This window comes from Cavia porcellus, unplaced genomic scaffold (assembly GCF_034190915.1).
Source record: "Cavia porcellus strain 051 isolate PalLab524CR breed Dunkin Hartley unplaced genomic scaffold, mCavPor4.1 scaffold_21, whole genome shotgun sequence".
NCBI lineage: Eukaryota > Metazoa > Chordata > Mammalia > Rodentia > Caviidae > Cavia > Cavia porcellus.
In genome coordinates, this window is record NW_026947504.1 from 19383238 (window position 1) to 19397381 (window position 14144).

At 34.0% G+C, this 14144-nt stretch overlaps 1 protein-coding gene across 3 annotated transcripts in view; it reads right to left on the reverse strand.

Annotated features, from left to right (window-relative positions):
• Positions 1 to 14144, reverse strand: part of Adamts19 (ADAM metallopeptidase with thrombospondin type 1 motif 19) — a 234747-nt gene that overhangs the window by 79125 nt on the left and 141478 nt on the right. For all 3 annotated transcript variants that reach the window (XM_063232406.1, XM_063232408.1, XM_063232407.1), the window contains exons 11-13: positions 8327 to 8428; positions 2834 to 2964; positions 1772 to 1944 (exon numbers count right to left, since the gene is read on the reverse strand). In XM_063232406.1, the coding sequence (XP_063088476.1) occupies positions 1772 to 1944; positions 2834 to 2964; positions 8327 to 8428 (406 nt within the window). The remainder of the gene's footprint in view (positions 1 to 1771; positions 1945 to 2833; positions 2965 to 8326; positions 8429 to 14144) is intronic.

Consider the following 14144-nt stretch of genomic DNA (forward strand, 5'->3'; position numbering starts at 1 on the left):
GACGCCAAAAAGGACGAGATGATCAGTAACAAAAATGGAAGAAGAAGACAGGATAACACCCTGGGTACAGACGGAGGGACTGAACTTGGGAAGGGAAATTACAATTCTGTTGCATAGTAAGAAACAGATAAAAATGTTTGTAGACAGATTTAAGTGTAAGTGTTTGATATCATGAAGACAAGGTGGTGATCATCAGATGACTTTTAAAAATCCATCGTGTAGTGGAATAACCTGCCATCCTTTCCTTCCGTTATTATTCAAGGGCTTGACAGAGGGAAGGATTTTAACAGAGGCGAGCATTCAAATTGAGAACCAATGGAGTTTGGGTTATAGACAGGCGTGTTACTGAAATGATGTGAATCATAATCTAATAGGGAGACTATGAACTAGAGATGTATTGAACAATGTCTAATATAGTTTAGAAAATTCATCATCAATTTCGGCACCTGCAACTCAAACCTCCAGTCTACTCACCATTGAAAAGTATTAGCATTTTTAATAAGCCAGCATATAACTTTCCTGAAATATTTATTCTAAAATAATTAAAGGCTTAAAGGAATTGGCAAAAATAGTAAACAGAAGTCCTACAATTTTCATACTGTTTCTCCAGGGTTTACACTTCTTAACTATTTTAATCCAGGAAATCCAGAAAACCGGCATGGGTTCATGTACAGTAGTTCTGTGGCTTTTTATCACACATGTAGGTTTATGTAACCATTGCCTCAATTAAGATACTGAACTATTCCCTTTATAGTAATGCCCATCATTGCCCCCAGCTGTTGGGGACAATGAATTATAAATTGACATGTATCTGTCTCAGGCTGACCTTACCCTGCCTACCTCTGGGCCAGTTCTGCAGTGCAGAAACCCTGCTTCCTTTTGGTCAATGAGATTAGCAATCTCACCTTGTTCCCTTTCTGATGGTAAATGTGTCCATTCTTTCACCGCTGCTACAATGTTCCAAGACAAGCACCAAACCTGCTTCCTGCACTGGCTATTTAAGTGGTGGCTAGCTGGGGTCTTTTATCCCCAGAGGACATGGATCATTCCAGAGTCCTAACTAACTTGTGCAATTCTTGTCTTTTTCTCTCTCTCTCTCTCTCTCTCTCTCTCTCTCTCTCTCTCTCTCTTTTTTTTTTTCTGCCAAGCACTAGACTGGGGACTCACTGCATGCATCCCTGATGACTGGGCCATGTAAAGGGTTCTCTAATATCCTGCACTATCCTAACCTCTGTCAACAACTAATTTGGTACGTATCTCGGTAGTGTTTCTCAATTAAAAATATTATCCTCATGGAATTGTACAATATGTGTCAATTCTGATGTAGACACTCAGCATAACTCTCTGAGATCCATCATGCTGTTGCATAGACCAGTAGTCAGTTCTTCATAATCGAGTAGTTTTCCATAATTCAAGACTATAGTTTCTACACTGTATCTTAAATGTATGTTTAGTTATATGAGAGACTGCTAGTGGCTATATCATTTTATATTTCCACTGGAGTGTCAGAAAGATTCAGTTTATCTCATCTCCGTCAGTGTTTGATGTTGTAACTATTTTAAATTTTCTAGTAAGTACTTATTATGCTTTATATATATATATATATATATATATTTGTTAATGATGTGTTTATTAAAAGATAGTAAAAGTAGAAAAAATAAAGTTTACAAATATCTAGAAAATAATCTGTGTAGTAACACCACCATTATAAAAATATTTTGCAAACCTAGAAGCGCACTTAAAGAAGATAGGATTGATCTGTGGGCCATACCTTCATCCAAAACAGCTTGCCACTGAAGTACATGGTTTGGGTATGAAGTTCTAACACTATAGGCCTGACATTGCCAGTCTCTGAATCCAGGCAAACCTGCAGGACAAGGTGGATTCTCACAAATTCTGTATTGTTTTCTGGGACCATTACAATCCCTTGCTTCAGAACCTAGCCTAGAAAAGATAGTACAAGCAATCAATTTTACTTGAAAAAAAATTATTACTAATTTATAAAAATTTTAAAAAGTTATAAGTAGCATATAATACATTAAGTTAAAATCAACGTCTGAAAGATTGGGTACGTTCAGTGAAACTAGTAGGAAATCCATGTTTAGTTTTTAAAACATATTTTTCAATGTTTAATCGATTTATCTTCAAAACTACATGAGGAATCAAAGCCAACTTGCCATGAAAAATAACCTATAAATGTATAGGGCAGACTTTGAGGATAAAATAGAAAGTTTGCAATTCCCATAAAAGTATGGTTCTTAGAATTATTAAATATGATTTTAAATAAATTCTTTAAAACTGCTTATGACCGAACTGTGCCATTGAGCTCTGTTCTGGCAGTATCCAAGACTGAATCGACTTTCTAATTTCCTAGAATCTCTGCAGGAGCAATGGCACTGAACAGGCTGACATTGTAATAATCTCTGTCCGTATGTATTCAACATGTTTTTGGTTTTGATTAGTTTTAGCTTTTATTGCCATCAGTTTTGTTCTTACATTTTATCTCTCTGGAGCTCTACCATGTCCTACTCTTCTCACGATTTCCTTAATGTTCACATAACTTTTCAAATATGCATCTCCCTGCTTACTGAAATGCAGCATTCTATTTACCCAGAAAACATATTTTGTAGCTTTCATTATCAGAAGATGTGGATTCTACATTCTTCTTAAAAGGAAGGTTTTTATATAAACAGGCAGTTAGAGGAGCTTTGTTGTTTTCCAAAGTGGAGTAGAATTTGAGGGATTCTTTATGACATAGTTCATTGATAAAATATTTGTACTTCAAAACTGAAGAAAGCAACGCCCTCCCCTAGAGCAGGCCCTCTTAGTTTACCCTGGACATCTGCGCTCCCGACTGCTGGTCCCAGCACTGCAGGTCCGGCTACAGGAACTCCACTCAGTCCACTCTCCCGCCAGATGTTCAGGTGCTGAGGTCCTGCTGGTACACTCTCCAGCCTTACACCACTATTCCAAAAGTTATGTCTTAGGTGAACAAATCAGGGCACAACTGAAAATCATTTACTGGTCTATACAGTCACTGGGATTCATGCAAGTAAATTAGGTCTACATATACCCCAAAATATGTTGACTGAAAAAAAAGGCCAAAAGTAAGTTTCCACCTGCATTTTGTCATTGGAATATAATGATCAAGTTCTAGAACTAAGTCTCATCATGAGAGCAGCTCTTGGTTGCTTATTTTGTAACAGTGAGAATTCAGGATTTGTCACAGAGGTAAGGTGAAGATGATCGAGAAGGAATTTCAGGCTGTACAAAGAGAAAAACTGACAGAATCCGAGAAACAATAATTTAAAGGACAAAACATGAATAATTTACCAGAATAAAAACAGTAAACAGCCTTTTAGAACTGGGTTGATGGAGGTATTTCAGCAAGTGTAGCAGCTTTGATTTTTAATGTTAGTGATTCAGAGTATTACCTTTCCTGGTAACCTGGACACTGTGATGGAATTTGAGCACCATCCTTAAGACCTCTTGTTATTTTTTTTCTCAGAGAATTCTCACCAAGTTCATGTGCTAATATTGCCATAAGTTTTCTTTCGAAAGTCAAGATGTTTGAAAGATGAGCAATTAGACTGAAATTCTGTCACTTCGTTATACTTAGTCTGAAAATCTTAGTCTGCAGCATCTTGTAACCGGGAACAATAACTAAGAAAGATATTATGCCAAACAAATAAATAAATCAAAGGCAGTGCAATCATTATCATTTTAATTTTTATTTTGTTTTTCCAGAACTTAAAAGTAATAAGAATGACTTTCTCTGGAATCAAGGAATGTGGACAAGAGTATGATAATTTCTCTTTATTACTGAAAATCGGAAAAAATGATGGTCGCAGCAGACATGCTAAAGGTAAGAAAAATCATTTTGAAAACAAGTAAAAATTAGCTCGTGTATTGGCAGCTTGATTTTACTCACCATAAATGACTTTCTGTACTTAATAAGATCGTGACAAAATTACAGCGATGCTCTTAGTTTAGCTTGATTTTTTTCCAAGGTATGAAAAAAATCCTATTTATCTAATAGATTTTATTTTCTCAAGGGTTGAAATAAGAATTAACCGCAAAGCATAAGGAATTAAGTGAAGTTAACTATAACCAAATATGTAACAAAAATTCTGTTCATTCTGGTCATTATTGATGAATAAATATCTTCCCTTAAAATTTATTTTGAGAATATATTCCCCTTTTGAGAATATATTCCCATTTTGGAAGATGATATCATACTATTTTGTTTGAACAATAAAATAATTAGTCCTTGTCGATTTTCTTTAATAATGTCAAAATATAAACTTAAAGTTCTTTGGATACAAGAGGTTTTAAATTTAAGCTTGAAAAAATTAAATGTCACCAACTACTAATATACCAGCATGCTAAAACCTCTATTAAATGAATTAGAAATTTATCAAGATTGCAGTTTAAAAATTGGAAAAGGAGAAAAAGTAGATCACATGAATGTTTTACATCATATATTGGTTATAAGGCTTTAACAATGTCATGCCATTCATTTTTGGAAAAACACCCAGTGTAAAAGGGTCAAACTGCAATTGATCATGGTACTTGGCCTTCTTGACAGCTGTTTATTTTTTCCCAGGGTGCATATCAAAGCTCCTTGTCCACTTAGCACCAAGATGGCATTGAAAGGCTGGGGTCAAATTCATAACAAACTGAGTTTTCCAAGAAGGAATGGGATCTAGATGTGCACCTGATGTAAGCTAGATAACATCTGGCTGATGAATAAACCTAGAAACAGATACACAAGACAACGTGCCTACACAAACAGTGAAATTTAAAGAATAACTGCACAATATTTAAAGTCTGTCAATTTAGATTTAACTCATAGGGACCTGATTTTGTGTCTCCTAGGTGGTAGTGTGCTTCAACATTGCACAACATTAAATGCTTTTGTTTAAATGACGCAGTATATCCAACAGCATTCGAAAGGATACTTTCCATAAATGTGCTAGCAACATTTTCTATCACATATTTTCATTATTTTAGCCTCAAAAGATATACTACACATTGTTTAAAAAGTTCAGGATTTGTCTTATTTACAAACTCAATCTGATTCAAAAAACTGCTAAGTGAACATATGATATTGATATTTCTGAGACAATATATTAGCTAAAAATATGATATTTCTATCTTACCAATTGTTTCTATAGCTGTCTAGTAACTTCATGACAGCATGGATTAGAAGGTCACGAGGATGTCAATGTAACCTGATAATGATATTTTTTTTAAAGCAAATCTTGTACACACACAGTGTAGAAAAAAGAAAAAGAAAAGAAGGTAAAAAGCTCTTTACATACACACATTGTGACTACTAATAGATTGTACTCTTCTTATTTCCAATAATTCATGGTGATGGCAATATCAAGAATTTCAATGTAGGAACAGAAATAACTACTGAACTATATTATTGAACTATATATTGAACTAATTGAACTATGTTATACTAAACTACAGTACACAAAATCCTTTAAAAACAGCCTATAGTTTTAGCAAATTTTTATTTAACTTCCTTTTAGTATCTACTCTGAATAAATACTATACATAAAAAAGAAATAATACATACATACATTCATTGGTTTTTATTAAATCATTTATCAACTCTTTAATCTCATCAAGCATAAATGTAAGCACGTTCACATTTGTATGGCAAACTGCAAAATGACAGACCTTACACAAAAATTAAAATGTAAAGAGAAAAGGAGAAAAAGCATGTTTTAATTTGAAAAATGCTATCTACAAATAGGGCATCAAGCTCTATCTTCAGAATCATTCTGAATCTCAGAATTTTGTGTTAGATGAACTAGATAGATATACACAGCTTAATACCACGAGAATGTTACAAAAGTAAAATATCTCCAGCTTTGATTCCTGGTACTATGCACAAAAGCAGAGTGGTGGAAGCTATTTAGGCGATGGCTCCTCTAACGTAGGGACATGTGAGGAAGCCCACGTGTCCTGTGAAACTGAGAGGCACACCAGTTATTTTAAAATACAAAGCATGACAGAACCTCTAAGATTATCATTAACATAATTGTAGCGAGACAGAACATTATACTTTTGTTGAGCAATTACAGTTTAGATTACTAAAAGAATAAATCTACTTTAGAAAGCTCAAGACTACAAATTATCCTCAAAAGTATGAGAAAAAAAATAACAGTGAAAAATGTTTAGGACACCAAATTTATAAAAATGGAGAGGTTTTATGGTGCTAAAGAAATATGAAACACGATGAATGTCTTGTGTGATGTTTACAGCTAACTGGTTGTCTATTTGATTATCTCTGCATATCCCTACCTTTGTGTTTCAAGGATGATGGAAATTACTGCCTGTGCTATTGTATAAAGAAGCCATAAATTACTCAGCATAAGGTCATGAGACTTGCCTGCGATGTACACATTGTTGTACTTCTGTGTGTAATTTAAGTAGAAAATAGAACAAACTGACTCTCCAGTTAAGCACACTAGAAAATAGTTGGGACGATGTGTAAACAACTCACATTTCACAGAAATGTCCGCCAAGGAGCCATTTGAAGAAAAAATTTTTTAAAATTTTCTTTATTTTAGAAGAATAAAACCAAACAAAATAAAGCTTTTGAACCCTGTATCATTTTCATTGTTTTGTTTTGATTGGTTTTATTTTGATTGAATTTATTATGCCTGATGATATGGGCAGCTATTTTGAAGATAACAAGAGCATTATGGTAGCCATTATGGATTTTCTATTATCTTGTTTTGAAGTGCTGTATTACCTTCATTGTTTTGCTTGGATTGGCATTTTTTATTGACACTATCTAATGATAAGTACTTTTAGTCATTTAATTTTTTTTTAATTTAAGCAAGTTGTCCACTTTTTCTTTTTTAAATTAATCATAGACATGATAAAATATTATATGCTTATGTTATACAACCCAGAAATATATGGAGAAAAGATGTATTTTCCATATGCTTCACTCCTATCATTTCAACTCACTCCTAAAATGTTACCTACTAAGAAGGTTTGGAGTTTATAGCAATAAACTCTATCAACAATTTATTATAATAAATTCCATAACCAAACTCCATAAACAACTTCTTATATGTTTAAAAATATATACTATGAAATATATGCATTCCAATTGACACACAAACTGTATTTTCCTTAAATCTCAAATGGTGTCACAAAGAATCAATTTCTCTGACATGCCTGAAGAGCCATGTCTTATAATTCTCAACTAACACACACGCATGCACACACATTACAACATATTAACATTTTTAAAGTTTTAAAAACAACTATGCTATAATCATTCCTGTCTGTATGAATATTTTTGATGTTTCACATTGCAAATTACATTCTGAGAGAGGTGTCGTAGTGTGTGTGTGTGTGTGTGTGTGTGTGTGTGTGTGTGAACTTGTGCGTATTTAATACTTCTTCAGGACAATTTTCCTGAAGTAGATTTCGATGTTTTTAAATTGCTTTAAAACTAATACTCTACATGAATTACTCTTTTTTTCCTATGTAAGGAAACTCAAATATACCATAGAGTTTTTCTGTTACTGTTCATTTTCAAATGTGATAAACATCCATATTCTTCAGAACCAAGATTTCTAATCTTACAATCATTGAGTGGAGAACCGTTCCATATCATAGTGTCAAAGTTAAAAAAAACTTATAAAGTGTTGATCAGTTATCTTTTTATTAAATTAACCATAATTATAAATGCATATGGGTTCCAACTATTTCATATTCTCCAAGGGAAAATTATTTATATAACAGCACTTATTTTGATCTTGTAATGTACACTAATAAATTCCTATAGCCTTATGCAGCACAGTAAGACTAGTTAAATAGTTTGTTGCTCTTCTGAGAAAATATTTTAGAACTCAAAAGATTCAAAAGTGCATTGAGAACTTTTACTATTTATGATATCATATGTATTAATTTTATTTCTATCTGATTTAAATAGCAAAAATATGAATCCACTATTTTGTGGAAGTAGGTAGTTTATTTTCTGACCCTCAACATTATTAAAAATAACAGTAAAAGCTACGTCACTTAATTTATTTAGTTTTTTTGTATCAGGGATCAAACTCACAACCTCATGCTTGCCGGTACACCACTTTAATATGAATAACACTACTACAAATTTGTAACAAGTAGGAAAGTTAAAATTAAACACAGATGATATACTAATACTTTTATATACACTGAAATTATTTCATGCATGTAAAGAAGGGTCTTTATCTAGTCAGCAGGAGAAAATGCAAATGCATCACGTTGCATGTAATAGTTTATTAATTCTGGACCCCAAATGACTTACCTTACCAGGATCACAGTCGGTTCCATCCATTGGTGGGTCCAGTTTGGTCTTGCATTCTTTCTCCCCTTCCACCTTGCACCACAATCCTGTACAAATAACATGCTGAAAATGTGCAAGATAACCAATGAGGAGAAGGAGTCATAGTGTTGAGTTTAGGCCAATATTTTTAAAGAAATATTTTGATAGCATAGGTACTTTTAATATTACACATAACTGAAACAGTACATTTTGTTTATAGTGATGAGATTGATAATGATAGAAATTCTATTTAATAAAATTAAAACTTCTTTAAATAAAACACAATTGGTTATGCAAGATTATATAGACATAGCAGAAAATCTTAAGCTAAAGTAATATCTATACTTTGATATGAACCAGGCTGGAAGCAGAAGTATCTATATTGTGGAATGAATTCAGTGCCTTCTTTTCCTGAGAATATCCGCTTTGCACTTTGTGTCATGCTTATATGCCATGGTTATAGCATATAACCTTAGCACCATAGGATCTTCTGTAAATGATTACCAGTCAGGTTTATCTAAGTATAAATGAATTCTGGATCTGTGGGATAGACTCATAGGGAAAAATGAAAGGAAACTAAAATACATTCGGAAAAGTAGCTAAGAAGGAGTAACAGGATTCTGGGGAAATGCCAAAGGGAAGATGATTGGAAGCCATACACCCAGCTCTTGTCACGCAGAGCCTGTCCAGACACCTGCATAGCCAAACACCTGCCGACCCACTCCTAAAGCACATTCTGTTCTATAGGATGGGTGAGGATTGTGGGAGGGGCACTAATATTTTAGTAACAACAAGCATAAAAATATAAAATTAAGGGGAGATATTTACAGATAGCTAGAATATCTAAACTGAGTGACACAGATAGAAACCCAGACAAGTCAGAGACCTAGAGAGACAGAATTCTAGAGAAAAGCAGGTGTCAAAGACAGAAACAGTGGCAATGTGAAAGACATGGCCATGGAAAGGTGAGGAGTCCGCTCTCACGGGGAGGAGGCCTGCACGTGGGGCTCCCCGTCCACACCACTTTCCAGGTCTTCGATAATGTGTGGTCAACCAGAGTTCAGAAATATAAAATGGAAAATTTCTGAAATAAACAACTTTTAAGTTTTACATCACTTTTATGAAAGCATAGTGCTCTAATTATAATGTATTATACTTATTATTGTTACTCTATCATCTGATTTATAAATTAAATTTTATCATTGATAAGTGACTTTGCTTTTCCTACAAAGACAGAGAAGAATGAAATCACTTAGCAGTTGACCAGCAGGTTGGGAAATAAAAAGGCTGTCTTTGGAAACTGAAGCTGGTGGTTGTATTTAAAACAAATGTAAAACAAATCTACTAAATACATTAAGAAGAATGCATTTAATGCTTCATCTAGGACTGCTACAATTTGTAACAACTTGTTATGATTTAAATGAGAGGTGTTCCCAAAGATTCACGTAGTGGGGGCCTGATCTCCAGTGTTCAGAGACAGTGCCTAGAGAAGTGACCAGATAGGGCAGTGCTGACCTTGTTAGTGCAGAATTCACTGAGGAGGCCGCAGTTGCACTGGCCGTGAGAGGACAGTGAGTGGTGCCTTTAAAGGATGTATACGGTCCCTGTTCCAGTTCTCTCCGGTTCTTCCCATCTTTCTGTTTGTCATCTGTTATGTGCTGAGCAATTTTGCCCTACTACACCCTCTGCTTCAACTGCTGCCCACAAAAATGGAGCCAGACAACCATGGACGAACCTCCGAGACTTTGAGCTACAATAACTCTTTCCTTCTTCAAGATGCTTTTCTTAGATATTTGGTCACAGCACTGAAATGTTGCTTAACACACAACTCTAATATTAAATTTGCCACAACTCCTAGAATATTATTTTCTTATGCTTATTTTAAAATTTAGTCTTAGAGTCTCGAACTTCCTAACCTTAACAGTCTAAAAGTGTGCCATGTTTTTCTTCCTTATTTTTTTTTTTGCAATAAAGACATTTTTTTCTGCCTCAAAATATTTCACACCACTAAACCTTATTATATGTAAGATATAGTTTGCACTAGCTGTGGAGTTTTTATTTGCACATACATTTCTGAAAAATCCATCCTGGAAATTATTTGAAAGAATCTCCCAAAATACCGTGCTTCTGCAATATTTTAAACTTTCGAAAAGCCTACAGCTGATGATGAGCTTTTGTGTATACCCTTGCCTATAAAATAGCACATCTCTGACCTGAGAATTGTATATCTTAGATGTAAATTTACTTTTCAAGATCTTGTATCAAGAATGTTTTATAATTATAGAATCAAATGGTGAATTCCCACCAAGGCAGAAGTGGTTTATTTCTACTCAATAAAACTTCGTTTTTTCTGTAACAAAAATTAGTTTAGTCAAGTTTATTAGCGGCTATTGCATTCTGAACTAAAAACCAAATTGTCTGCAGCTCCTTTAGAACGATACTTGCCTCCTGAACACTATTGGTGGTCTTAATTACTGACATACCATTATCTGCTATTCAAAACAGCAAGTACTCTAATTGATTCCCACTTGAGGCACTGAAAGGATAAAAAGCAAACTTGGCAGCTTTTCAAGATAATAACAGTCAGGTAGAATAAATCACTCAGGAGGAGGTCTCATATACTTTCTGTTCTGTACGCCTAGAGATCTTATGTAAGTAAATTACAGCCTCAGTGTTAAAAATAACTTGGAGTCTGGAGTTCAAGCTGAACTGTCAAAAGCAGGGCAGAAAAATATTGAAGAAATGATATAGACTTTTTTCATTTTTAAAACGTGAAGTGTCAAACATGTGTAGTATTAAGAGCTACATAACGCCACACCTCTTCTAAGGGGCAGTGTGAGGTATTAAGTTAGAACAAAACATTCTTTACATGTTATACAGGCAACAGTTGCATAGAGTTTTCCATTTGCTTGGCAAAGCCTCTTAACATATCAGGTAAGAAGAACTTTAAGACTTAAAATGCTTTGCATATGAATATACAGCAAAAATGCACAATACTGTATTTTCCTTTTTCATTCTCTCATAATGAAAAAGTCATTAAATGCGTGCTACATAAATTGGAATATTTTTATCAAATAGGTTTTTAACATGTTTACATGAGTAGTCTACATTATATATTTAAATGAAAGATTAATTATCCATACGTTTATATCAAAACATTAATCTACGGAGATAATCTGAACCCATGTCTCTCTTCGTACTAATAATTCTATTTAAGATGTTCTGTAATTCACATTATGATAAAACAATCTTTTTTTTTTTTTTTTTTTTTTTCTTGGTCTTTTTCCTTTTTATTGGTACTGGGGATCAAACTCATGACTGCCTGCTTGCAAGGCAGGCACTTATGCCACTGAGCTAAATCCCCAGCTCCTTGATAAAACAATCTTAATGCATGTATCTGTAAGTAACAATCCTTAGACATGTAACTCCTTTTTCTTCTATGGAAAACAAAATTTTGCATGGAATTTTCTTCCCTCCAAAATATAGTTTTAATAACTCAAAATTTTATTACAAATGTAATTTTATTACAGAATAATGCTTAACTCTTTTCATGAGCACATTCATGAGCAAAGTTAAAAATAATTGTTACTCTTTCTACACCTGATCTAAAATTAACACTCTCTCAAGAAAGCTGCATTCTCAATCCACATAAACTCTCTAGAGAGAAGATAGAGCACATTTGTAAACAGAATTCATGATATCCAAACCAGAGTAAAATATTTAAAGAAAGCAAAAATAGTGATTTATCCCACTTATTAACAGTACAAGTGAGATTGTTCCTAAGGACATAAAGTTAGTTTAGTATTACGCCTTTGATTAATGTCATTAAGTATATAAATATATCCATAGACATAAAACATTCTTTTGTATATAGTCACAAAAATATGTGATTTTTTTTTTACTTAAAAAAAAATCTGAGCAAGGTAATCATTAAAGGAAATTTATTTCCCATTACAGAATGTTTGTGAAAGAACACAGCAAACATTAAAATAATTACTGAAATAATGAACAGTTTCCTTTAAGCTTAAGAATATGATAAAGATTGTATCTTGGCACACGATGCATTCAAAGAAGAAAAGTGGAGAAAAACTGTCAATGTAGTCTCCTAAAGTTGGTTAAAATTTTATACATGAGTGAAGATTAAATAGTTTTTCAAGGAAGCAAAAACTGAATATTTACCTTGAGCAGTTCCTTCCACAAATATTTGTAAATGATAATCTTTAAGAAAAAGTATCAGTGCAGTCAAAACCATTTTAAACAGAACCCCAGATGCACACACACAACAAATAATACCAAGAATAAACCAGCGGAATCATATCAAGTTAAAAAGCTTCTGCACAGCAAAGGAAACCACTGACAGAGTGAAGAGACAACCTTCCAGCTACTCACCAGACAAAGGACTAACATCTAGAATATATAAACAACTAAAAAAAAATTCCAAATTTAAATACCACTCAAAAAATGAGTATGTGTGATGTGAATATACACTTCTCAGATAAAATAGTAAAAAGCCATAAACACATGAAAAAATATCCAACATCTCTAGTCAATTGAGAGATGCAAATTCAGAGAAGACTAAGAGTTCACTGAATTCCAGAAAAAAGGGCTACATTCAAGAAATGACAACAAGAGCTGGACAGGCTTTCAGAGAGAAAGAACCCTTCTTCATTGCTGCTTGTAAACTGATAGAACTCCATACGAAAGTCAGTCAGTATGGAGAATCTTCAAAAAACTAACCCTAGAAATTCCATTTGACCCAGGTATTTTGGTTAAGTATCTTCCCAAAGAGTTAAAAACATCTCATTACAGTGATACACACATACAGCAGCACAATTCATAATGGCTAAATCTTGAAAGCAACCTATCAAGCCATGCAAGGATGAAGAAAATCTGGTATTTATTATATACAATATCATACTATTCCACCACAAAAAGGTAAGACATGAGGGGCTGAGACTTTAGCTCAGTGGCATAAGTGCCTGCCTTGCAAGCACACAGTCATGAGTTGGATCCCTGGTACCAATTAAAAAAGAAGAAGAAGAAGAAGAAGAAGAAGAAGAAGAAGAAGAAGAAGAAGAAGAAGAAGAAGAAGAAGAAGAAGAAGAGGAGGAGGAGGAGGAGGAGGAGGAGGAGGAGGAGGAGGAGGAGGAGGAGGGGGGGGGGAGGAGGAGGAGGAGGAGGAAGAGGAAGAGGAAGAAGAAGAAGAAGAAGAAGAAGAAGAAGAAGAAGAAGAAGAAAGAAGAGGAAGAGGAGGAAGAGGAAGAAGAAGAAGAGAAGAAGAAGAGGAAGAGGAGGAGGAGGAAGAGGAAGAGGAAGAGGAAGAAGAAGAAAGAAGAGGAAGAGGAGGAAGAGGAAGAAGAAGAGAAGAAGAAGAAGAGGAAGAGGAAGAGGAAGAAGAAGAAAGAAGAGGAAGAGGAGGAAGAGGAAGAAGAAGAAGAGAAGAAGAAGAAGAAGAAGAAGAAGAAGAAGAAGAAGAAGAAGAAGAAGAAGAAGAAGACTAGAGTCATTTATAGGAAAATGGATACACCTTGAAACCATGTTAAGTAAAGTAGATCAGACACACAAATTTAATCCATTGCATGATTTCCCATTATTTGAGAAGCCAAATGTATAAATAAAGAACAAAATAGAGGAAAAAACAGTAAACAAATAGCCAAATCAATCTTTTGCATACAGAAAAGAAACCAAAAGATAGAGAGCGGGTAAAGGGAGGGAAAAAAGAGATCAATAAAAAATACAGGGCTATATTATTAATACGTGTACCAAGTCCCCACAAGAATTGTGACCACCACATACTACA